At 40.4% G+C, this 27081-nt stretch overlaps 1 protein-coding gene across 1 annotated transcript; it reads right to left on the reverse strand.

Annotated features, from left to right (window-relative positions):
* Positions 1–536: 536 nt before the first annotated feature.
* SLC30A5 (solute carrier family 30 member 5) lies at positions 537–20665 on the reverse strand. Its single transcript, XM_030467442.1, has 16 exons — positions 20394–20665; positions 20057–20179; positions 18148–18214; positions 16801–16886; positions 15329–15416; positions 14034–14121; positions 12827–12903; positions 11511–11681; positions 10587–10875; positions 10026–10234; positions 8809–8966; positions 8534–8663; positions 6927–7152; positions 5534–5760; positions 3797–3925; positions 537–3197 (listed from the first exon to the last, which is right to left on the reverse strand). Exons 1-16 carry the CDS (start codon positions 20465–20467, stop codon positions 3027–3029), a joined length of 2313 nt encoding a protein of 770 aa, XP_030323302.1. The 5' UTR covers positions 20468–20665; the 3' UTR covers positions 537–3026.
* Positions 20666–27081: the final 6416 nt, after the last annotated feature.

The raw sequence follows: 27081 nt of genomic DNA on the forward strand, positions 1-27081 counted from the left end.
TGGCTGATGGCGGCCACGCCCTATGCCTTGCCGCGGCAACGCGCCCTGGGTGTCCGAGAGGGGGCGGGACCAAGGTCTGGGCCGGGGGGGCTGACCCACACCTGCGCATCCCGGAGCCGTCTTCGGGATCGTCCCCCGCGGGGTCCCAGCCCCCCCGGCCCCGACCCCAGCTTGTCCTGGGTGTGTGTGTGGGGAAGGCCGAGCCTAGACGCGCTGGGGCACAACAGATGCGACGACAGAAGTGCGGGGAGAAGTAGGTTTGGCGGCGAGCATTCTCCTGACCCTTGTAGCACCGGCACGACCGCGGGCTGCGGGCCACCGGAGACGCCGGGCAGAAGGCTTGGCAGAAGAGATGCCAATGCGTTCTGAAGTGTTCTCAAGCTGCCTACCTCAAATCAGCTCCCGCAAAGCAGCTGGAGATGCAACCAGAGCTCTCCATCAATACAGGCTGCTTCTTAACATACGTTCCTGTTTCCACACCAACTGATTTTTTTTTTTTTTTAAACCAGTAAAATCAAGATGCACTGCACAAAACATCATTGAAAAACACATTTATTTTTTCCTCATTGTATACACATATATTGCTTGCTGGAGGATGTACAACACATACCTAGAGTTTGTTCTAGAACTTTGTTTCACCGTTGAAATTATCATGTTGCAAGTCCACATACAAACCAAGTGGCTCTACAACAATCTGCAGTACTTATTAAAATATAGATCAATTAGCTTATACCTGTGATTTGAAAACCTACTCTTACAGTACAGTTCTAATAGATCTTGTGGGTGGGTGGGGGGAACCTGAACCCTTTTTTATTGTCAGATACAGGCTCTTGTTAAACAAATTTATGATAATGTTTATTGCTAGTCTCCCTGTCAGGGTAGCCAGGAAAAACACTGTGTATGCATGTTGGGTAACACACAAAAAGCTGCTAAATGCGTGTTACAGTGCAGGTGTGCACTTGCCAATGAATTATGCAGGTAAGAGCTAATTTCACTGTCGTGATGACTTTACATGGTCCCAGCCACTTTTTTTGGGTCCTGTTGCTAGCAGCTGAAGTAGGAAATGTGCCATTTATCAAGGGAAAGTTGTGTCAAGAATGCAGGCTTTTCAACCTTATTACACTAACTTGATTTGAAAAAAATCAGCCTTCTTTTCATCTGCCCATCACGATGGGACTAAGGCTCAGTCTGGTGAAATGCTGTCAGCTCCAGTACAATCACCACAAACAGGAACAGCACATATTCAACTGACCTGAATCCTTAGGGGGGGGCAGAGCAAGAAAACCCCTGCCAAAGGCATAAATTGCAAGAAAACCATGATCAGGCTTTGAGAACTCGGCTGGTTCTGCACCACTGTCCTGAGAAATGAAGGACTGTAACTTGTACAGCCAGCCTTCACCCCCCTATGTAAAAGCAATGTAACTTTTAGGGCCTTTCTGACCAGTTTTTCTAGGCAGTTCTGTACTGTGGATAGTGTTTTAACATTGCATGGGAGGAACAGAAAGGAACACAAACTTGTTTATCAGTTACAAAAGAAACTGTGCACTTGTTATAAACAGTCTGATCACAAGAGAAGCAGATTTCCTCAAGGACATCTCGAACTGCAGTGCCTGGGAAACTGACCTGAGCATGTAATTCCCACATCACTCTGTTCTTGAATTACAGTAAGATCAAGTCCAGTCTTTCTTATGATACTCAGGTACTGATGCTAAATACCAGAACCAAAAAACAAGTGTAACAAAATAAAACTGCCATGATACAGGGAATGAGGAAAGATATACTCACTCTTGCTAACCACTGAAATGATTTGCTGCATTCCACAGAAAATATTCAAGGGCTTCAGACAAGAAGAAAAGAGGGCTCAGGAAGACTGTAAACAGATGTAAGGATAACTATGTCTGATAACATAGGTTATTACCAAGCTGAATGGTTTTCACTACAGATTTGTTTTTTTTCTTCACAGTATTCAGACCCCAACATGAAAAATTCTTTCTTAAACACACTCTTTCTCATTTCAGTCAAGAACTCCATTTACAGTCTGTTTTAGCAACCTGCCAGGCTCCAGATGGTTGGAAAGTTTTGTGTTCTAAAGCTGGACTGCTTCCTTGGGTAATAAACAAAGGTAAATCTGCATACAGTACACCTGCAGCTGGGTTACAGCATTATGAAAAAAAATAGAATAAATGGCAGAAAAACATATCCTGAAGAGGTTAAATTTAGCTGAGTGCTAGGATGCTAACTGATCAATTACTTTAGGCTTCAAAATATTGCATTTGCAATTATTCATACAAAAGTACAAAAGATTATTTTACAGAGCCATTTTTTGATTCTGACTCTTCCCAGGAAACAAAAAAGTGTCAGCAAGTTTTTCTCCTCCCAATTTGTCACTGCTAACCTGTGGATTTCTCTCCTTAAAAAAATAATTTTATATAAATTTAAAATGGTAACATCTATTTGCTCTGACATATTAAGTTTAGAATTCAGATTTGTATGCTGAGACATAATACAAAACCTCTATATTCCTATTACCTAACAAAGTGTGCAAAACCCACAAATTTATCTTTTTTTTAATCCCCATAATAAACATGTAAATTTCACTCTTTGAAGAGTCTCCAAGTTGTGTTTGAAAGAAAAAAAAATTTTTTTCAGTAGTTTATGTTTGCATGCCAGTATAAGCTACTTAGCTTCCCAATGCTAACATGAAATGACAATAATGATGTTCTGTACTTGAAGTATGGAATATATCCGTGCTAATCCACAAGCTGCAAAACCTGTTTAATATACACCAAGCACAGTATTTAATATCTCAATTATTTCAATATACAGCAAATATTCAAGTCCATCTTATTTCCTTTATAAAAGCATCTTGATCCAATTTTAATAAAGATAGTATGCTTAAAAAAAGTAAAAGACATAGTACATTTGTTTCTGTATATGTATGAGCAAGATTTCCTGAAAAAAGTAAGACAAATATGGAATACTACAGTTTCAGAGTTTACATCCCCTTTGGTGAACACAACTTTGTATCACATGATATAAGTACCATCTTTGTAGTGTTTCATGGATTCCAGTTGCTGGGTCATTGCAAGGACATCCTGAAACCCTGTACTGAGTCCGGACATGTGTTGAAAATAAGCTTCCTTTTCCACTTGGACAGTTAGGTTGTTTACACCAGCATCTTTCAGAATTGCTGTAACCTGAATAAAATAGTATCATTAACATCAGCATTCACTTAAACATCTCACAGTAACCTGCAATGCTGTGACTTTGAAATACTGTAGGTGAAAAAATATTACCACAAATAATTCAATTTTCTGTGAAGCTGACACTAGCTTCAGCAGGTATGGCTTCTGCAGCTTCTGCTGCACTGAGGGTAATTTTCCATGTCTTGCAAAACAAAGAAATGTTTTCAAGGAACACAAAACCTCAAAGCAGACAGATATTGTTAAGCCAGTTATAAACCCATGATAAGCATCCAGATAGCCCCACTGTTTACTGTCTGTATTGCAGCAAGAGATCCACAAAGTCCTGTTCTCAGAGTAGATGTAGTGCCACTTTCAACAGTGATAAAAAAACCATCCAGATTTCTTTTTTGTTTTGGCAGGTGCGTTAGCAAACAACTCCTTATGCAAAGAATTCCCCAGTGGCAGGGAAGCACAGCATTACAGACCAGCTCTGAGACATTAACTAGTAACTACAGAAATAATTACAAACAGTAGCCTTAAACTTCAGTATATGACTGAAAAAAGGCTACAAAGAAATAAAGACATTAGGGTCTAAAACTCCTGCACCTTACCTGCTGTACAATTCTCTGTTCTGTCACATCTGATACCACTTGCACGTGTATTGTACCAGCCACAACACTTGCAGAGTGACACCAAAAGTGAGGATCTCTGTAGGATATGACTCCCTCTATTTTCTGAATCTTTAAAGAAATTAAATGAGGAAAACATTAATTTAAGAACATATTTAAAATGTGTGTATTTACATGGACATTGTTGGTAAGTACTCCACAGAGAAATTAAGCTGTATAAAAAAAGCAGCTTTTCAGCTAAGTCATATACAGAAATCCATACTATTGAAAGGTCACCTTGCTACTACTGTCAAAGACTGGAAACCTGAAGACAAAGTAAATCAAACACCAGCAGAATGCAATGCTCAATAGGATGAGAAAAAACTGACCTAATGTATAGATCACATCAACTGACAGACCAACAGGAAAGCTGGCTGGGCAACTCAACCATTTTTAGGCAGCTGTCACCTCACTATTCAGGCATAGCTGGAATTATGTCCATAATTTACTTTTTTTTGGAAACTGATGTTTATACTAGCTGGGACAGATTGAATTTGGTTCACAACAGCCCGTGTTGCCCATGTTTTGGATTTGTGGCCAAAACAATTTTGATAACACACCAATGTTCTCACTATTTCTGAAAACTGTTCGGAACTGTCAAGGATTTCTCTTTTTCTCACTCTGCCCCCATTCCTGTGATCAGGCTGGCACTGGGAAAGCAGTAGGGAGGGGAAACAGTTGGGACAGCAGATCTCTGTTCTCTCTCCTGTCCCACTGGCAGCAGTAGAGATAAAGGGGAAACTGAGCAAATATCTGTGTGGGTGCCTGCCTGCTGGCAAGGGTGAACCTACAGCAACCATAGTGTTTTACTGTGATGTGTTTTTAAAAATCAGCTCCCTATTATACTGCTATTAATTGCTCTTTGATTGTTTTAAACAAGTACTTTCTTATTCCTTGGTCTCCGAGAACTGCTTAGTGTCTTCCCTCATAAGAAAAGTGAAACCTCATTCTGCACCTCACTTTACTTTGATTACACAAGTCTCTTCCAGCCAATTTCCATTTATTCTTTGCTTTCTCATGCAAACAGGAACACATCTCTGGCTCTACCAATTGAAAGGGGACTATTTGGATAGCCTTCCTTGCTGCCTCTAGTTGATGGCATCCTCTAAGAACATGTAACTAGTTGTCTGACAGAGAGTTCTCCACTCTGAGGTCTGCACTATGATCCCTGGCAGAAAATTCAAATAAGCCAACAGTGAAGTCTAATTACAGCCTCAAAGTAGATAATGTACTGCAGCAGCCAGGGAAAGAATGGACTAGAATGAAGAATTATTATGAAAAAACAGCTTTACTTTTGTCATCTCATCTACTGTGAACCAGCATGCTGTTCATCATATGAACAAATAAAACCTACAGTTACCTGTTCCAGATTTAATCCTGTAATCTGAACTGTATCCATAAAGTTTAGAAAGGCCACAAGCCCTTAGGAATTGCTATGTTACTTTCTTGGTACCAAGTAACTTTCCTACACTGTTACCATAACATACTTGTCTGAAATTAACAACTTCAGTCAGAAACTCCTAATCCTGTCTCATCTCTGCAAATTAGATTTAAAACAACTTGAGACATGAAGTTATTTAAGACAATGGAAACTGTCACTCAATTACTTGAGTTTAAGAATTATTAAAACCAGCTACATCTTTGTATGTTTGTATATCAGTTTACCATTATAGTTCTGACCTTTTCTAAAGCAGTGTGCAGGTCTTTCTCCTGTTCTGGAGGAATCCTCAACAAAAGCACTTGACAGGCATCTTTCAGTAGAGGGATAACACTAAGAAAAATCAATGTAGCAATAAAAAGAGAGCAGAGTGGATCAGCTATGAGCCATCCAAATTGTTGGATAAATATCGTGGATACAATAACACCAACACTGCCAAGAGTGTCTGCCAAAACATGCAGGAACACACCTGAAAACAAAATAAAACTGTATGATAAAAGTTGAACAGATTCGTTTAAAATGCACATGTATCTTCAATAGAGGAAACACTGTAGGGCTTCTTAAATACAGTCAACACTCAAGCCAAAGAGAGGCTACTAGCAGATTTTAATGTACCATTTAGTTTCTGTATGCCAACTCTGCTCCAATTTTATAAGAAAACTGTCTATCTGCTACTGCTAGAAATAATCCTTTATGCTGCTTTAACTTTTCTACTGCTTTTTACTTAGTGGTGAGCAGCATTCTCAGTGTACACTTAGAGGGCAGAGAAAAATAATCTCTAGCCATTTTAAAAATTAGTACCAGTTAAGAGTCTGGATTTGAAAGAATACTGAAGCAGTTATGGGACTGGGAACACTTCACAAAAATGCCAGACAACAGAAAAGCCAACTGAATTAGGATGGAAAATAACCAATGGAATAGGAGGCTACTAGCTTATACTCTTACCAGTTCAGACAAAAACCTCATTCCTTTAAAGACTTTTTTTGTAAGCCAGGCAGTTAGTTAACAACTACCTTTTAACTACCAGGGAAAAAATGTCAAAGAAATAGCTATACTGAAAGTTCACATGTATCACCCCTCTTGGTCAGACTCTGATTTTAGTTTTGAAAAAAGTGACTTTCCTCTTCATCAGCTTATTTTCTTGCTCACAAATAGAAGCATGTTTTAGATTGTTGGACTGCATTTGTTCCTTTAATTTTTGTCACCTCCCTAAATGTTTTTACAACCATATGTCCCTCAGTACCTAGAAGCATGGTAGTATCTTAACAGATACAGATCATGTACTTTCATTTCCACATGGAGCTCAGACCCACAGACTTTAAGCTCTTTCAGTAAGGTTTACAATGACTGTTTATTAATGTTAATGAAGACTGTAGGTTAAAATTTTTATTGGTCCTTAGGCATTACATCTAAGGAAGCCATGCAAAGAAACATTTCAAAGAAACATCTCGAGTTATGTTTCTTCAACTTATTAAATGAAGAAATAGTTTGAGAAATTAATGTACATTACACTTAATGCCTGTCAGATCACTTCTGGAGATTTTAAGAACAATGCATAGTACTGGGTCTGATCCTTAAATCCAAGTCTGATGGAAATCACGTCACATAATTTGTGATGCAACAATCTGTACTTGCCTCTCATGTTGGCATTCATGCCCCCTCCAGAAGACCCATGGGAATGTCCGTGGCTGTGCCCATGGTCACTGTGGGAATGGCCATGCCCATGGCTGTGGCTGTGCCCATGGTGGGAATGGCTGTGATCGTGTGAGTGACAACCTCCTCGAGAAGCCCCATGGGAGTGTGCGTGGCTGAAGGCACAGATACCAACGAGGTTTACGATCAGCCCTCCAACAGAGACTGGCTGTGAGAGAGAGAAAAGTCATGAACATCACTGCATCTTCCCATGTGTGCAAGCTTATCTTCTACAGCAAAACACTGTACCCCTAATAGAGCAAAACTGGGGAAGCATTAACATTGACATAAGGGTTGTTCTCATGTGGGTTCCTCATCATATTCCTTTCAGTGTACATGCCAGTTTCAAAGCAATTTTCCTCCTCTCTTAAAAAAATCCAAGTCCCCCCAACCTTCCCCAAGACATCACCCAATAACCACACCACTGAAACACAAAACCTAGTATCAACAAATCAGGACCAGATAGCAAATTCAGTTTTAGGATGGGGGGATTTTTTAAATTTACTTTCAAAAAGAGAGAAAGTAGTTTGAATACAATCTTTCATGGAAAAAAAAAAAAAAAAAAAAAAAAGAAAACAAGAAAAAAGATTTACCTAGGACATGCAAACTCATCTAGCATTGCAATCTGGAGACAGAAACTAATACTTTATTGGCTGAGTTGTGCTTTTTATCAGTCTATTTTTCTACTCTTCTCTTGAAAAACTAGCGAATTGTAAGAGTAATTCCAGCTAATAAATGCAAGTTTTACTTGGGAGTTATTAGATCTTTCCTTGCCTATGCAGACTGTGCTGAGGTACAGGGGGTAACCTCCTATCCCCAGTAAGCAAAATCAGTAGTGAAAATGTAGCAAATATTGAAGAATAAAAAGAAAAAAAAAGATAAGGCCTCAATCTAATGCACATTTCTAATTGTGACTACAGAAAAATCTTTGTTACTGTTGCTCCTTTCATGTTATAAGAGCAGAACAGAAGTCTGCATATGTATGGGAGAGAAAACAAGTGAAGATAGGAATGTGATCAATTAAGACTTTTATTTGTAACTAGTCTGAAGAACATTAAATATTTTATTTGAAAGAAAGGGGTGGAATCTTGAAACTTTAAGGGGGTAGTTCCAGAAGAGTCTGTGGAAGGTAGAGAGATACAGGTGCAGCTAAGATCAGTTATGCACAGCTTCATGATTTTTTATGTCAGAGCAACACATCCAGGATAAGTTATGACTGATTTCTGAGGTTTCTCAGATGGTAATAGAAATCCTTTTCTGTAATAATTGTCAGTGGTGCACATAACAGCAAAACTAAATTTCATCTTGTAAAAGATTATCTTCTTCGCATCTCTTACTGAGACTATCTAAAAAAATGAGAGCAGCAACAACTCAAAAAAATTCAATTTAACTGTAAGAATTCACTTCTATATATTTTCATCCTTTAAAACTACATATAGTCTGGATTTAAAAATCAAAGTACATTAAAAAGTAATTTTTTTTAAATTGAGACAAACATGAAAGAATCATTAACTGCTAAAAATATTTTCAAAGGGAATGACAAAACTTACAGTTAGCATATTTGTGTCTATGTCTGGGGGATCCACGAGTCTGGCCACTGATTCCATGAAGACAAAGAAAGCAATTACCATCAGAAAGAGGCCATTAATAAATCCAGAAAGAATTTCTACACGTCCATATCTGAAACCAAGCACAAGTGCTTTTGAGAGTGAAGAATAGGTACTCTGAACGGATTTCAAAGTTATAGTAAATACAGTTAAAATACATTTAATATGAGCAAGTAGAATGATTTTCAGATAGTCCTTAGGGAACCTATTATACATACCCATAGGAAAATATGCGAGTTGCTTTCCATCTTGTCATCAGAGCTGCAAAAAGCCCCATCACTAATGCAGAACAATCAAAAAGCATGTGAAATCCATCAGAAATAAGACCAAGGCTATTGGTCCATACTCCATAAAAAAGCTCCACAAAAGTGAAAGCCTAAAATAAAGAAGAGTTTTAATTTTTCCTGAAACATTAACTCTTAATTTAATGTTTCAGTAGCTAGCAGGAAACTCTATTCATTGAACACTTCATAATTTTCAAAGGTATTGTTCAAAGTATTTCTAGACCATCTCTGCTCTCCAACCAAGAAAAAATAAGAGAGACTTTCCAAGTCTATGAAGAGACATTTTTGAACCTACACTTCCAAAAGCCTTAGACCTAAGAAAACAATTCTCTATATGAGTGAATTAAAGTTTTCACTTAGAATTTTGTGCAAATTTTTAAGCATTTTGTCATTAAACAATGTAACAACATGATTTGACCTCTTATTAGTCTAAAAAGCAATGCTATCTCTACATTTGTTCTGTAAAATTTTTCCTAACCAATTAGTCGACTGTTTAAATCCTGTGAATTAGTTTTGAGAAAGGTACATGAGGAAACATTTTTAACACATACATTTTCCCTGTACAATTTGCTGTTATTAATTGGTCTGCCTATGAACTTTCTTTCCCATCTTTCATATTCCATAGTAGGATTCCTTGAAGTTATCATGGATACCTCAAGTTTCTCACCTTATTTTTTTTGGATAATTGCCAAATAAAGACCTTTGCAAACAATGTTCTATCAGCCCTGCTTACTGTATGATCTTCTCATATTCGAGAACGTGAGAAGCCAGAAATCAAATCAGCCTCCCCCAAAATCACACCACTCATTCCCACACATAGTATCTTTTTGTACCTATCCTTGAAGGCCTTACCAGTTTCAGCTTATCTGCTAGTAACATTGAGATACCTCAGTCTTAGCCATACCACCGTACACGTATTTACTTATGGATGTAATAGCTACACACAGAAACAGCGCCACACGGTGACAACAGATGAAAGTGACTTACTGGAACATGAGCAGAAGAACCCTCTACTTTACCATTCTATGTAATGGAACTAATCTGTTGTCACTTCAAAAATAACCAGTCATGGGAAGCTTTTAAAGAATAACTTTTCTTACGTTATTATAATGTACTACTCTGATTCAATTTGAAAAAAGACATGCACTTACCAGATTTAGGCACAAGAAATAGAAGATCTGCCTAGAATCATACTCCTCGAGGATTTGCTTCAGTGACTCCTTAATAAACCGGGGTAATGACTGAGAGCTCTGCTGTAATGCATCACCCATGAAGTTATAGAGAGGTATGCCTTCAGGGGAATAGCCAATAAGGGTACCCTTCTGCCCTTTCCTGGAGGGGGAGGACAGGATATTGGCAGCTGCAAGGAAAGTATTGAGGTTTTTGTTGCTGTTTCTAAGCTTCATAGCTATTTTATAATGTATTTTATTAGTAATTGAAGCTTACATGGCATTTGCAGGAAACAGTGACTGTCAACTTTAGCATTAGATTTCACTGCTACATAACATGAGATGATTACTTCCACAAACAGAACAGATACATTACACTGTATTGCTGTGTAGACAGGCAGTGAAAGAGCACAAAGTTACAGGCTCTTTTTATTCAAAAGAATCTGAAAAAGCTTATCCAAAAGAACTCTGCATACATAGATTTTCTGATTGGCTTCCCAGTCACACAGACAACAGATTTATTAAAAGATAAAGAATACGTACATAAAATGAAGAAGACAGCACTCACTACCACACCTCCAGAAAGAACGTGCTCTGTGCTTTCATGGTGTGTTGGCCTGTTCATAGATCGAAGCTGGTCTGTTATAGGATGTGTCCAGAAGTTGCCAAAAAGCAGTGCACTAATGAAAATAAGAAAGGATCCATAACGAGCACACGTGGAAGCTTCCATCTTGACAGAGCATATAGACTCCACATAGAAATCCAGGATCACAACAAAAAAGATGACTGTTACGAAAGGCATGACGAGTGAAGACCAAGACTCTACTTTACTCTGCAATAGAAAATAGGTTTCAAACAGGACTGTTCACCATTAGATGTGACTATTACACACAGCATTAAAACTTTGTCGCTTTACTACAAATACACTCAGCAATCCATCAAGATAAACACTTCAATGCTTTCATATTGCAAAATGAAGCCCACATTCCAGCTACAGAAAGACATATATAACTAGTATGCAATACAGTACCTTATTTAAATACTGATACATGTTTAAGAGCAATGCAATATACAAGGTCATGTTTGCAAACAGTCCACCCTACACAGGCACACAGGTGTCATGAATGGGTCTTTATAACACAATAATCTACTCCTCAGGAATAAAAGCGTCCTATATTTACAGAGTCATTATTACTTGTGCAGCATTAGTGCATGAATCAAGAATATTGTATCTGAGCTGGAAAGATACCAGATGATATTAAAAAAGTTACCAGCTGAAAAAGGAATTTAAGGTATTATGCAGATATCCACAAATTTATACAGGATATATTGCAAACAGAGCTTACTGGAAAAATAAAGGTGCCAATATTGGTAATTTTAAAGGTATTTTAAAGGAATGATTTGAATTGCACTTCACAAGCAGAAACATTACAAAAAAACTGATTTATTTTTTACTTGGTAACTTACCTCTGTTGTCAGAGAGAGAACAATGACCCATGGGCACAACAGAAGGACAGAAACAAGATGAGACAAAGCTTGAAGACGCTTGGCTCCACCTACATCTACAGAAAGTTTTCGGGAAGCCATGTGAAAACCAACCTTGCAACACAATGCCAGTACCAGGAGCAGTACCCCCCCCTGGAAACAGAGAGGGATAAGGTTAGCACTTCTTGAGAGCCCCATACCTCACTCCAAGGTGACACTTATAAGAAAAAAAACATGCTTTCTAACTTGACAACAAAAGCCAAAGGTAAGGATGTTTCCTCCTGTTGTTACTCTAGGTAAAAACAGCAACACAGCATAGGTACAGCACTATTCACAACAGCCTGAAAGGAGCTGAAGTTTAAAACTTTTAGTAGTATTAACTGGCACACATCAACAGTGAACTGGTAGCAAAAAGCATATGGGGAAAAAAAAAAACTCATGGACAACTAAGCTTCCCATCTTTCTTTACTGAAAGAACGTTAAAAATATATGTAAACCTCGAAAGTGCCATGTCACTTTGGCCTATAATCCTTTCATTACCTTTTCGTTAATTTATCCTTAATCACAGTACATCATGCACCTTCACAATATTTTCTTCTAAAGTTGTTCTATAGATTAAGCACAAGATACACAGCATCTCATCTCCCTTAGATCACACTTCTTTTAGGCACAATTAACCAGTCTTTCTAACATTTATTTTATATTAATAAGCTGCTCTCTATATTTTTTTCCTTTTAATCCTCAGTGCAGACACTTCAGCAAAAAAACTAAGCTAGCAAAACAACTCAATCAGCCAGATCAATCCCATACAGTATGATTTTGATACTCTGTTACTCATTCCACCAACTGTAATGGGACTACACTACCTGAATGTATCAGACAGTGTCTGTGTCTTCAAATACAAGGGTACAATGTACACTGAATAAAGAAGAGGCCAGCAGAACACTGACCTCAACAGTGAGCAAGAAACATACTGCATGGGAAGCATTATGAACATCCAGAACACTAATGACATGGACTACTTGATGATAATTTTAGTGAGACCTTTAGGTTACCCACTACAGCAAGGTCATTAGCAGACTTACAAGTTGAGTACTGTATGGTTTGGCTTGCTGTACTGAAGCTGCTCATGCTGAATCAAGACATAAAAATTATGGTGCTAGTCCAGTTCCAGTACAGGGTAGGGATATTAGACTCCTTGGTTTTGATGTAGGCTTGCCCCAGCTCTGTGCTGGTGGAACTCTTACCTACAAAACTTAGAGAAATGTGAACTTTATATATAAACACACGTTCTTTACCTTGTGATCTGCAACACCCAGGAAAGCAATGATTGTATACAGAACATGGGTAAGTGCACTATCATGATGCCCCTCAGCTAAATTAAAAAATGTTAAGGAAGAGTTTCATTTCATGATTTTTTCTTCTAAAACAAAAAATATTTCCACAGAAAATCAAGTTAAAAATACTTTGGAAAAAATAGTATTTTAAAACACAAGAATGTACTCACTCTTAAAAAGGCTACACAGTCCTCATCATACAAGATTAGTGTTAATTTTGGCAACTGGACTTTGGAAAATACACTCAGCAGCATTAGATATTAGGCTGGTTTCCACTAAAAGTACTAGAACAGTGAGGTGTCTAAAATATTATCTCAAGCTTTCCATTTTCTAAATATTTAAACTTTAGAAAACCAAGATTAATTGACAAGCACAACCCAGCAAAGATTAAAATAATGATAGCTTTTTGGAAAACTACTAGAGGACAATTTAACAATGATTTTACTCACTGAACACTCAGTGGATCAATCAGTACTATTCCTGAATATACCATTTGCACCTGTAATTCCATATTTTCATCCTTCTTTGACACAGTGTACTCTTACCTTTTTGATTTTATGCCTTAGACATACTACTTTTTGTCACTACACTTCACTGTGAACAGAAGACTTGTAGAAAGCTTACTTCAGAATGACTTCCAATTACCTCATGGCTTTGAAAGCATGTCAGAGAGCTTCCATTCACAGTCTGAAGTTCATTGTTGATGGAGCTACTGCAGGTTACTTCACATCTTAGCAGTAAAAGGATAAAACAATCTTTCTGGAAATAATAAGAGACTGCCAGCCAGGCTGCTGACAATTTACCACACACTTAGGTTACAGCTACTATGTTCAGAACATCTTAAAAAAAAAAAAAAAGGGTGATTAAAAAAAGCTTCTAGCAATGCTAGGCAGACTGACAGGAGAGCCTTTAATTGAAGGAAGCCTTTAACTACAACTTAAAATATAGACCTGTGTTTTAAGTTATCATCGAAGTAAGCAATGCCATTCATTCGACTGTAAATACCAGTATTTAGGTGTAAAAGTAGAATCTTATACTATACTACTCTTGAAAGGTCAGATTCCTATGATAAAAAAACAGGCATATTTAATTCAGTGCATTCAACTTTAGATTTTCTCTGCTCCAGTGACAACAGGAACTTGGTCTACGTACAGCAGAAAAAGGATACGATGTTCTGCTATTTTAGCCATGAGGTCATCATTATCAAAAAGTAGTAAGCAGATGACAGCTATGATGAAAAATGCAGCACCTCTTGTCTGTAAAAAGAATAACGACAAAACAAAAAAGTCCAAATATTTTTGTAATATTTTGTAACAGATTCATGTTAAAAAATCCATCCCCCCCTTCCTTTCTAATCAATTTAAAGTGTATTTTAGTTCAGTATGAAAAATCTGAGGAAAACCCCCCATTTTTTGAAAAGGTGACCTGGCAATACAATTTTGTATTTATTTCAGTTCTCAGATTTAAGAGATAACCCAGGGCAAACCACCACTGTAATGCTCCAGAAGGCTGTATTGTACAAATTTTAAGTGTTACTTCCTTCATGGTGTGCTTCTGCCTTCGAGAATGCAGAGCTACTTAAGCCTAATGATTTAATATTTTGTAGCAACAAGGAGCTACAAACAAGATTTAGTGGATGAACTGCTGTGGTCTGCCCAATGGGAGGTAAAGGTGAGAGTACCGTGCAAAGGCTCTGAGAAGGCAGAGCTCTGTAGTGCTTTTCTGAGGAAGGGACAGAGGTAGTTATGAAATCCCAGCTCTCAGTGCTTTTACCACCATGACAACACTGCAGTATTGGTATTTATAATCTTGGCAAAACACTGAGCTCTACAGTTAAAAATTTCCATTAGATATCATCTTCTAAAGCCAAATACAACAAAACCTTCTTGTTTTGGAAATTTTGCTGACTTCTTATTGCCACAGTTCACAAAGCAGAGACATTCAGAGGACAGTTATTGCTCCCTTTTTTCTGCTGCCTTAGACATGCAGTTCATCTGCCAAGCACGGCTCACCAAGACAGAGATTGGCAAGGAACCTCTCTGAAGCTCTGCTTTCACCCTTTGGGTGGATGGCTGGAGAAAAAAATTGTCCTCTAGGTGAAAAGCCTCATGATGGATGCCCTAAGCATCAGGACCACTACATGCCTGATGCACTTTTGTCAGTTTGAACCCACTGCAAAGAACGCTGAAGTGCAAAAATCATTCTCAAGGTTCTTTTCCATCTACAAAAAGAAAAACTTCTCAGACATCTGCTATAGATCTCCAACAGCTTCACTCACTGTTTCTCCCTTAATGTCCTGTTTATTATTTCAAACAGTACATCTTATTATTTCATCACCTATTAAACTTAAAAAAAAGCACAGCTTCTATGACTATAGGTCTGAAAAACTGTTCTAGGTAAAAAAGTTCATGAATTCACAGTATTCATTATTATTTACATAGAGTAAAATAAATTTTTTAATACCTTTGCTGGTCCTCCACCTGAGCTTGTGAACAAGACACTAAGGAGCGATAACACAACCACATCACTGTGTTCAAACAGCAACAAAGTCCTACAAGAAAGTGAAATAAACACAACTGCTGACGAGAAGCTTACCTCACAAGCTTGACATACATTACTTCAGTTACAGTTCAATGACACAGCAGTCAAAAGATTTATCCTGTGATTTCAACAGCAAGTTTAAACAACTGAAAAGGATAAATGCAAATCTATGTGCCTTCACCAGCAACAGATCTAGCTGCACACAGCCAGACATATCACAAATGAAAGAACTTCCTGATTCAAGTGATACATCAAAAATTATTAATTTATACATTAATTTAAACGGTAGTTTCTTTGGGTAAGAAAAGATACTGACTTGCTGACTGAAGATGGAATTACTATTCCCATTACTATACCTCTTCTAACCAAAGTTTCTGCCTCTCAGCAGAGATCCTGTTCTGTTGTGCTACATCTTGTTTACTGAGGTGTTGATGATCTAGTAGTTTATGCACCCTCAGAACCTTCCAGTTGCTGAAAATAAGAAATTCTAACTTGCATGCTACCTTCTTCAGAGAGTAAATGCTGTATTAGCAGCTTTCCAGATAAGAACATAAAAATAATAAATGCTGTGAAATTTACTAAATGCCTCTGCCATTCTCCGCATAGCAATACAAAATGCTAGGACCCACATTATTCTTTGGGAACTATGTCAACACCCAGAAAGACACTACACATTTCTTAAAGAAATTCTATTGTTCTCAGGTAAGTGGAATTCTGTAAAGGAGATAAAACTTCAGCTTCAAAAAATGTATCATTAAAGGTTTTACCTTCCTCTCTCTAATAAAAGACGTTTTCTAATACAACAGCCTTCATTTTAAGAAGTCTACTGTTATTCTTTAACAGTTATTCAGCAATGCTAACAAATAGGGCAAGTGATTTTACTTGAAGTATATGCACTAATGATACCCATTTTCAACACAGAGCAGGCATATGATCAGATAAACCAGAACCCTGCAACAAGTGAGGAAAATTATTCCAGTCACTTGGCACAGCAATACAAGTTATTATCACTAGCTGCCTAACCATGGGCTTCAAACAGTTAAATATAAAATTGGTGTTATATATAAGAGATTAAGGGAATGAAGAAAACTACAGTCAGTAAAACAGTCAGTGATCTTGTATCACTCACATCAATTGTTTAAGCAGTATCAAAAATTTCACTGGCATCTTGTCAAAGAATGGATTACACAAAAAACTATAAATAGTTTTTCCCAAGCACAACAGAACCCACAGGAAAAAGCATGAAGATTCATTTAACATTTAAAAAAATAAAGTAAGAGGCTGGCATAATAGGCTGACAGTCAGAAAACAAAAAACAAAGCAAAAAAACAGGGAAAGTTCACAAAAATTACTTAAAAAAGATAAAACATTATTTACAGTAAATATGTATTTACCTCAGTGGTCCACAAAGAGTAAGGCCAAAAAACCACAAGAGTGAAATGATACATCCCACAACAGCATGCTTAAAAATTTTGATCCACTACAAAAGAAAGGTATTTAATTACGATTTTTTCCTGCTTCAAAATAAATATCCTATTATTAACATTTGTTTAGTGCAGTAGCTGTAGAGGGAAAACAAATGCTTTGCTAGTTCTGCAACATTTGTTACAATTATCTTTTAAATCTACTTTGCAAGGCAACTAAGGTTTGCTTGGAAACATCACAAGAATTACCTGCTTCCTTTCTACCACAGGATTAGATCCTATCGTATGGTCTGAAATCTCTTTAACATTAAGCCTGAAACACGGCTGAAAAAAATCAAGTCCAGTTACCTGTCAAGATGTTTGTCATCTTTTCTATGTATCTACTTAAGACATACGGAACTAGATAAAGCATCCAAGATAAGGAGACAAAGACTGTAAAACTTCAAATACTTATGTATGTATTGAATGCTTTCTTCAGGAAGCAGGTTATAGTTCAGCTATTCAATATACTATTAACTTTAAATGCAAGTTTTTGAAGAAATGTAGTTAATTTTAGAATATTAAGCAAGACAAAGTGTCTATGGCAATCACATCTTCAAAATCCAGAATCTTAACATTTTTAGCAAATTTAAATTTTTTGGAACACATTTAAGAAATGTAATTTACTCCTGTTTGCACTTAAAATTCTGTCATACATGTCTCATCATGAAAGAAGTTGACATTTGGAACACTTCTGAAGTGATCCTTGAGATTTCCTCTACTTAGCAAGTACACTGCTAACAATATGCATGGATGATGTTTTTATGCACACAATTACATAAGCCCAAGATAAATATGGAACAGACGAAGAAAATTTACTCCTTAAACAGCAGGTGCCAACCAGGTCCTTCTCTGAACACGCTGGAAACTCAACACAGCTCTGAAGAGCAGCCCAACTAGCCCCTCAGTGCAAGGCACCAGGCAAAAAAGCACTCTTTGGCATGCTGGACATGACTAGATCACTAAAGACATTCTGGCAGTCCAGAAATTGCCCTTCTAAACTGTCAAAATCAGAGAGGTAGGCTAAGCCCTTTTTAGAAATCTAGTCCTTCCAACAGCTCTTTGTCTGGATCTTTCTTATAGAAAGACTCACAAAAGGAGCTCAAGAAGGACAAAAAATGCTGGTTGCTTTTTTCAAGCACATCAGACACAGTTAGTTGCACACTTCTGGAAACTGCAACCACAGGTTCCAAGCACACCTTGCTTTCACTTTTAGCAAGAGCCATATTGTCAAGAGTATCTACAGATCGTGAATCAGTATTATGTGTGTCAACTCACCTGACGCTTAGTTACTACTTTTCCAGAAGAAAATGGTTTTTGAAACAAAACCATAAAAAAGGCAGACCTGTTGAAAGGATAAAGTTTTCTGTTAGTGTATTAGCAGTCAGCTTTTTATACAAACCAGCTCTATGGAACTGTTTTTTGTACCAGGCTCAGTGTACAAAATGGCCTTTTCTACAGTTTTCACTAAAAGGCCACACCGACAACTCTCACTGGTTTTACTTTCCCTGCTGCATTACATGTGTCAGACACCAGTACTAAGGTGATGTGGTAAGTGAACGTCAGTTCTGGTCAACTTCAAATGCAAGCTCTTCAGAGAATGCCTAATGAGAAAGCTTCTAGGATTTAAAAAAGTCAAAATAACTGATTTTAGAAGTTCTGAGAGGAAATACTACTATGTTTTTATTAGCAAGATGTGTACACTCATTTACATATGGAATGCAAAATACACAATCTTGTTAGAAATGGTATGAAACAGCATGCATCTTTATTGTCTGGAATCAAGAGTAAGTGAGGGGGGAAAATATTATGGTGCTTGGGAACATGCCAATGAGAAGCCCAGAAATGTAAACAAATTTGAAATAAAAAGATGAGGTAGCAAATGATCCAAGTCTGGCAAGTTTATTACACAAACACTCTTCAATATTGTTATCAATTAAAAACAAAGAAGCACTGTGCAAAAGAAAGGTTGTTTCTGTATGCTTGTTATCAGTTTCTCCACTTTAGCTTCCAATCAGGGAAAAAGAGCAGCTGAAACTCAAAAGAACTACAGAAATACAAATTGTAAGGAAAGTTTTTTTCTACACCCTTTTAAAGAAAATCTGGACATGCTTCTGTTTCTTGTGATCAGTACTGTCATACTACGATCAATTAAGAAACAGCAAAAATGCTGAAGTTTCTCGAGGGTAGAGAGGTCTTAATCTGGATAGACTAGAGCTGGGCAATCACCAACTGCAGAAAATTTTTAGCAAGATCAAATGCTGGGTTCTCCACTTGGGGCAGAGTAGTTCTGGTTATATGTATAAACTGCAGGATGACAGACTAGAGAGCAGAAAGATATCTGGGGTTTGGGTTGATGGCAACTTGAGTATGAGTCAACAGTGTTGTTGCTGGCCAGCTGTATCCAGAGATGCATCAAGCACACACAGCCAGCCTGTCAAGGGAAGTGACTGTCCCACTCTACATTGTACTGGTGCAGCCCCACTTTGAATGGGTGAGCAGTTTTGGGTGTCTCAGTGTAAGAAGGGCATCAAACAGCATGTTCTGCTGAAGGTGACTGAGATACTGAATGATCTTGAGAGCAAAGAGTTTAGAGGAGCACCCGAGGTGAACACACCAGCTGCTGTGTCCAGCTTGGAGAAGGCTGAGGGGTAACCTCATGGCTGCCTACAACTTCCTTGACAAGGGCCACAGAGATGAAGGTGCTGATCTCCTCTCTCTCTGGTGACAAGTGACAAGACATGAAGAAATGGAATGAAGCTGTGTCAGAGAAAGTTTGGATTGGGCATAGGGAAAGGTACTTCACTGACAGGGTGGCTGGTCACTGGAACAGGCTCTCCAGGAAAGTGACCAAGCCTGTCAGAGTTTAATGAGCTTCTGAATGGCTCTCTATGTCATACAGCTCAGTTTTAGGTAGTCCTGCAAGAAGCAGGGAGCTGAGACTCACTGAAGGGTATGGGCCCCCTCTCACTTGAGGTATTCTATGATTCTTAAATTATTGTGAGAAAACATACGAAAGAAAAACATTGGTGTGAACAGAGTATTTCCCAGATACACAGCTATGCTTTGTTATTTCCAGTTAATCTGTAATAACATAATGCAGCATATGAGCTCCATCCTGACAAAGCACACCACAGCCAGTCTGCTGCCGCAGCCCCTGGCACCGCTTCAGCCCCTGCACACTCACCCCATCTGCACTATAAAGATAAACTGCACGAGGTGGACAGCTTTCAGGAGATCATAAGATTCAAACAGCCCCACGGCTTTCAGAACCTTGGTGAAGCACAGCAGCACGATGTACCGAGTCAGCCTGCAAAAGGAGACAGGACAGTTTCCACCTGCGGCCCAGCTCACGCTGCTGCCCTCCAGGCCCGGCCGCCGCGTCCTCTTCCTCCCCGGCGCTCTGCGCCTGACACGGAGGAGCCCGCCGGCTCTCGCCTCCCCGAGAGACCGACAAGCGATGCCCGCTGCTCCCCAGAGCGCGGGCAGCCCCGCTCCGCGGCCGGTCCCCCCGCCGCCCTTACCGGGCGCTCGGCACATCCACGGGACCCAGCACGCCGCCGGCGGCCAAGGCCTGCCCGCTGTACTTCTCCTCCATACCGGGGCAGGCAGCGGGGAAAGCCCCGCGCCTCTGCGAGGGACGGTGTGCGAGCGCTCAGAGGCGGCCAGGGCACCTCATGCTCCGCGGCCCGCCACCGCGGGAGAGGACGAGGAGAGACGGGAAGGGACCGGGAAGAGGCACAGGCGGAGACGGGAAGGGACCGGGAAGACACACAGAGACTGGGGACGGCGGCCGCACGCATGCGCCGGTGTCAGTGCGCAAGCGCCCGGCGGCGGGGGAGGCGGGGCCGGGCCCAGCGCATCCGGGGGCGCCGGAAACGCGGGGAGGAGTGGGAAGTAAGGGTCCGGTCCGCTTCCCTAAGGGGCCGTTCCCTTCCCCTCGGGGCGGGTTTGCCGTGAGCCGCCTTAGGTGGGAGGGAGGTTCGGGCGCCCAGGGCGGTCCGGCTGCCGATTTCCGTCTGCCGTTTGACCGTGTGCGGCTCCGGGTGGCGGATGGCGACCGTCCCCCGTGGGTCCTGCCTTGTGCCTGTCGCGGGTGTCCGGTGGGAAGAGAAACTTGGGGAGTTTGCGCCCTGCTCTTTCACGGAAAGCCGTCGTGCGTTGTCAGTCCGCCCGCCCCGTGTGGCAGGCAGCGGGTACGTGTCGCTGGGTGTCTGGCGGCCTTGCCCTGGGCAGGGCAGGGCAGGCGGGGATTGCCTGGGCACAGGCCAGCAGGCTGCCAGTGACACCCAGCTTTTTATAAAATACATCACAGAGACATCTTCCTCTCTGGTTTTTGTGACTCGCACTCCCGGGCCCGTTCTTGCCTTTACTGCTACAGTGCTTGAAAGAAGTGTGTTTACCAGCAGCCCAGGGGGCCACAAGAGGCTGCTCCGACGGGGCTTAGCTGGTTTCAGAGTTCCCATTGCCCCGAAAATGCTGTGGAATTACACTGTCTGGTGTCCAACCTGTGCCGACCCATTCTCACTACTGAAATCAGGTGTACCAGCAACTCGTTTCCACAGAACACTGCTGTCAGGAACTGGGTGGAACAAGCCGCAGAAATGGCTGTGATGTGTTGTGTCACCCCTCTCCACCTGAAGAAGCTTGTCGGTATATAGGCAGCTTGTTTCCATTAGAAAGAGGAATTGTGGAATTGCATTTATTTTAATGGAAGCCTGTCCTTTTTGTATTGTGAGGGAGGACTTATTTGTCCTGACTATATTATCAGGATCTAGCAGCAGGAGAGGATTTCCCTGGTTACAGCTCCAGGCATTTAAGTGCTTTTGCCAAAAATTAATCCAGAGGCTTTTAACTTTTCTCAGGATGATTGCTGTACATTCATCACTAGGTATCTCTCCTTTTTTCTCTTGCACTTTAACAATCTGGTCTGGTCTTGTTTTCCTAGCTTGATTTCTAATTATGCAGATTGTTTGGGTGGGATTTTTTGTCTAAAACCTATCAACTGAAATTGGGTACATGCCCAGCAACCTGGTGGTATGGTGGATGAGCCAGAAACCTTGGCACATAAGCCTTGTGAGTTGCCCAAGCGTTTTCATTGCTTTGAATGACCAGTTCTTGCTCCTCGGTGCTGTGTCAGTGTTTACAGTTGGCCTCCCTCCCTCGATGCCCTTTTTGGACAAGGTACCATCAACATCACCATGCTTCTAACCAAGCCTGCTATTGCTTGCAAAGCCATCGTATGGGTGTTTCTTCATGGGTACACTAGGTGGCTCAGGATTTTCTGGTACCAGTTACCAAGCAAGGATATCCTCCACATTGGTGAGTTTTTACTTGTATCCTTAGTCAAGTGCCTGACACCCAGCTGGCTTCACTCATCCCACATGTCAGTGGGATCTCTGCAGAAAGATTGCTTCACTCACAGGTAAAGTGGAGCAGCATCCTGGATGACATAGAAAGTGCAACATTTTACAGAGATGCTACAGAAGGGCACAGATGACTTAAATGTCCAGTTGTAATGAATGGGGAAGTTGAGGCAAAAGGTTGGGAATGTCCATATTGTAAGGCCCTTTTTCCAGCCATGTGTGAAACTCCTTGGTTTCGAGACATCCCAAGATATGATTTTGTTCCTTTGTTAGGCACTAATGAAGGATAAAGAAATCAGAAATTAACTAATATGTGAAAGGGGGTGGAGTGTGGGAGGAATGACGCAGGGAAAACGATACAGGTCAAGTGTCTTAGAGACAGGAGGTGAGAAGGGGGACTGACTACTGGCCCTGCCTATTTCAATGGCTCTACTAATGCCATGTGTTGAATAAATCTCAGCAATGCCCTGTTGTGTCTTAAATGTCTTTGAAGTAACTAGCTTGGGTAGACTTTAAGTGGGAAGAGATGGAGGGATGAGAGTGCAGAGGAGTATGGATTCTGGCAAATGTAAACTTCAGAATTTCACTGTCCAGAAATAAAATATTTTAATTTTTTTTTCCTCAGATTTGCAAATTATTCTCAGTGTGTAGGGGAGACCTCTGCATAGCAAGCATAAACCTTTCAAGAGAAATGCTGAATCTGCTACTGTAGCTGCCTTGTGAAGACTCCTTAAAAGTTTAGTCTGCAGTTTAATCTCTTGTCCACAGGCCCTCAGTTCACAGCCTGGAGTTCCCTGAAGCCCGTGGATTAAGCAGAATATGTCGATAACATTGGTAAGTGGTGGGGAAGAAAAAAAAAAAAATAAAAATTACATGCCCTGTGCTCTGCGTCCAGGAGGTGGAGATATTGGCAAAAGGCACGATAGAGAGGACTGCAAACCAGAGGCAGAGGTGGGTGGATGATCTGAGAGCTGAGTATGATAACCTGGCAGAGGGTGATAATCAATGTGCTGGATCAGAGTCATGCAGATGAGGAAGGAGAAAAAATCTAGAGAGGCACGGGACAGTTTTATGTGACCAAAATTGGGAGAAATACTAAAATAGGTATGTGATTGAAATGACAGCATTGAAAAGACTAGGGGATGCAGGCATGGATTCCTGTAGCTTCCTAACAGTGGGAGTGTGACATGCTGGGACAGGCTGCCATGCATCAGTGGCTTTCCTGCAGCTCCTGGGTGATGACAACACATACAAGCCTTGTGATGGCTCAGGTGCTTGCCTCTAATTCAATCAACTGTCCTGCCCTGAGCACCCCCTAAAACCCAGTTCAAGCACTTGTGTCTGGTGCTGTCCTCTTGGCTTCTGGTGTTGCTGGATGTTCCGGGCTGGAGTGCTAGCAGGGCATCCCTGCCCAGGCTATAGTCCCTGGCAGGATATCTGGCTCAAAGGGGCCCTCCAGAAGGACACATATCTTGTCACACTGGCAGTCCAGCCTCATCTGTACTTAGAGGGGCACACTGGGACATGAGCTTAGCATGTGTGGATCTGCCTGTAGGTACTGACATTCAGGAAACCCATCCTTGGCTTGTCAGCCTAGTGCAGCGGTATTTGATTTAGCCAAGTGATGTCTCACTGTCAGAACATGAACTCTCTTAAGTGTGAAAACACACCATATCCCTACTTGTTGTGAAAATACACTTTGCTATTATTCCCTGCCACGGTCAGTGTGAGGGCTGTTCCAAGTCAATGTTCATAAATTCAAGTGGAGTACCACTGCATACATGTATGGCTACTGCTCTGCTGTGAAGACAGCACTGGGGTCTGTAGGCACACTAGCAGGAGAGAGAAACTGGATTATCAGCCAAACTGGAGTATCATCCAAACCCAGAGACTGTATAATCCAAGAGAAGACATACACAGGAAGATACAGAGTTCTTGTGTAGGGTTTGAAAGGGCTCTTATTTAAACAATGGCAAAACTTGTAGAAATGGAGAGAAAATCAAGACATAAGATCACATATAAGCATTCTTTGTTTCTTACAGTTCTAAACGTGTACTAGCTTAGGTTTTTTCTTTTTTTTATGTTTGTTTGTCTGTTTTGTCTAGTTCTGTTTTTTGAGGAGCTTTGTGAAGCCTGTGTTTCTGTTGGCTTCTTGTATGCTCCTGAAGACTTGAATTGTGAAGAAAACCGAGTATCTGTCAGGTTGGAGCTCAGGGGAAAAAGTGTAGTTGCAGTGTTAGCAGTGGTCTAGGTTATCAGTGTTGCTCCTGCATGAAAATACAACGTGGTAAGGCAAATACATGCCCAAGAAATGTTACTGTAACAAAATAAAACTGAAAGTTATTGCAACCTAGTGAAATCAAACAAAACTTGGAAGAGAAAGACTAAGAGAAATTTGAGAGGATACTTTTTTTTTTTTCCCCCCACTAAATGAGCTCTTGGGGTAATTGGAGCAAAAAAAGGACTTATGTCAGTTTCTCAGTCATATATTTCTTTTTGCTAGTTCAAGATTACACTAAATATATATATATATATATATTAAAAACAAAGACTAATTCTCCTCTTCCTGAGAGAAAAATTACTTAAGTTTGTGCTCCATAAAGATCTTCAGGGTCATTTCACGTTTGGGCTTTTGGTTTGCAGAGGAAGATCAAGCATTTTCCTTCAGAGAGGGAGGAAATGGTGTGTGTGGGCCACCCCAAACACAGGGGTGGCCGTCTGGAGTTGCATGAGGGCTCTGAGCTGCAGACGGGCACATCTGAGATGGTGGCAAATGTCCTGCTGGGGGAGCTCTGGCAGAGCTGTGCTGCAAACGAGCATTTATTTCAAGTTGTGCTTTCATTAAGAGTTTTGTTTAGCAAATGGCTTTGTATTTATTGAGTAATGGTGACACAAATATCTCTTCCAGGAAAAGCTCACTGGGACTAACTAAATAATTGGAATGGCAGAACATGTCTTTCCTTTCTGATTAAAGCATGAGAGGACAGTGACTTTGCTAAGCCTTGGCTTCTGCATTTCTTCCTTCTGATTCCAATGCAAGCTGCACTATGTCATTCTTCAACTAGCAGAGAACAACTGAGCAGAGAGAGGCTCTGCTGACAAGTGCCCAGACATCAGTGGTCCACAGATTTCAGTTCAGTCATGATGCTGAACTGGCCCACAGCAATTTGCTGAAAGTCTCCAGACTGTTTTCTGAGGGAGAGAGGAAAGAAGGGGAGCTGTCTCTGATACAAAGTGGAGACTTGGATTGCCATGAACCTCCCTCTCTTCTTGTGCTGCTGTTGTGCATCAGTATATGTCATTATGTAAAGGAGTGAAATTACAGTGACAGAAGAGAAAGCCAGAAAAAAAAAATCTGCTGTCATAGTAATTCAGAGAAAATAAATGACATAGCAAGATAGCTGTATTGTGACTTTCATGCTCCAATATTAACTATGTAGTATGTGCAAGAAGAGCAAAAGGGGCTGATAGAAAATCAGAAAAGTGCCCCAAATCAGAGTCACTTTAGAGGCTTTTGTGATTTCCCTGTGACATAATATTACATAAACCATCTATTGTGTTTTTGCTGGGAAATCTGTAGTTGAGGTCAATGTAGCAGAAAAATAAAGGTTGAGAAAACATACACAGGGTTGCTGTGCTGGAACGGGAGTTATGTTCCTTTATCAAACTGGTCACAGGGAATGGTGTCTGTTCAAATTTACATAAAACAAATGCTAAAACATCTGCCAGACTGTATTCTAACATGTGTGTTGGCTCCTGTCAGTTTAATTTTGCATTATCAGAAAACTTATGTTTAGGTGTAAGCAGCTTTTGTTGCTCAGACTTGTCAACACAGGTTTCTGGCAATGGTTTTCCTTCCTCTTGTCACTGCAGGCTGTCAGAGCTGAGCTGTAGTGCCTGCTGTGGCTGCAACACCATCTTCCCCAGCAGAGTTCTGGCTCTGCCCTGCTCAGCACTGATGGAAATGGTGGTGGAGAGATGACTGGCTCTGACACCTCCCATCTGGAGAGCAGCTGGTCTCCTCCACCAAACCCTATGCTGAGAGGTGTGTGGCCCTGATGAGAACTAGTCTGCAGTCTCACCTGAGTTTTCTCTGAGGAAAGCAAGAAACACCAGAGATCATGTCTGCCCTCCAGGGTTTCACTGTTTGATTGCAGCAATGCATGCAGACAGCTCCTAAAGCAAGGTTTGGTAGAACATTAGCGGAGGGAACACGTACAGCAGGGGCCAGTGAAGGATGTGGCTTCATAGGGACCTGAGACCAGGGACTCAACTTCAGTCCTAGGTGAATGGTTTAACCACAAGGTCAGTTCCTCATTTATTATGACTTATTTAATAGTAAAGTTGAAATAAATACTTGAAATTGTCTCAGATAATGCTTTTTTAACTTTCTGGTTGGAGTTAATTAGGTGCTACAAGTAGAGCACCTGAACCATTAGAAATGATTCACTGCTTTTCTTCCTAATGATGTAAATTAACATATGTTCTGTTTTGCTGACAGAGTGAATTCTGCTTTAGAAAACTCATGAAGCATGGCTGGTGTCAGGAGAGACAAGATCATGATGCTAACTTTTCTCTGAGTACAGCAGCTTCAGTTAGCTCTTTTTTTTTGTACTCTCTTCCCTCCCCTATGACAGTCCTGAGTACAAGGAACATGAGCTGCTGACGAGTGAACCACACAAACTTCTTTCAGCAGCATTTTGCCTCAAACATCCCTCTTCCCCAGCATGACTGAAGGCAGCATTTTGTTAACATTATCGACAAAAACTGTCCTCTTCGACATCCTGCATGGTACAGAGATAAAGCATTAATGGTTGGTGTACACCAGCTCACCTGTGTTTTCTAG

This window comes from Calypte anna, chromosome Z (assembly GCF_003957555.1).
Source record: "Calypte anna isolate BGI_N300 chromosome Z, bCalAnn1_v1.p, whole genome shotgun sequence".
Classification (NCBI taxonomy): Eukaryota; Metazoa; Chordata; class Aves; order Apodiformes; family Trochilidae; genus Calypte; species Calypte anna.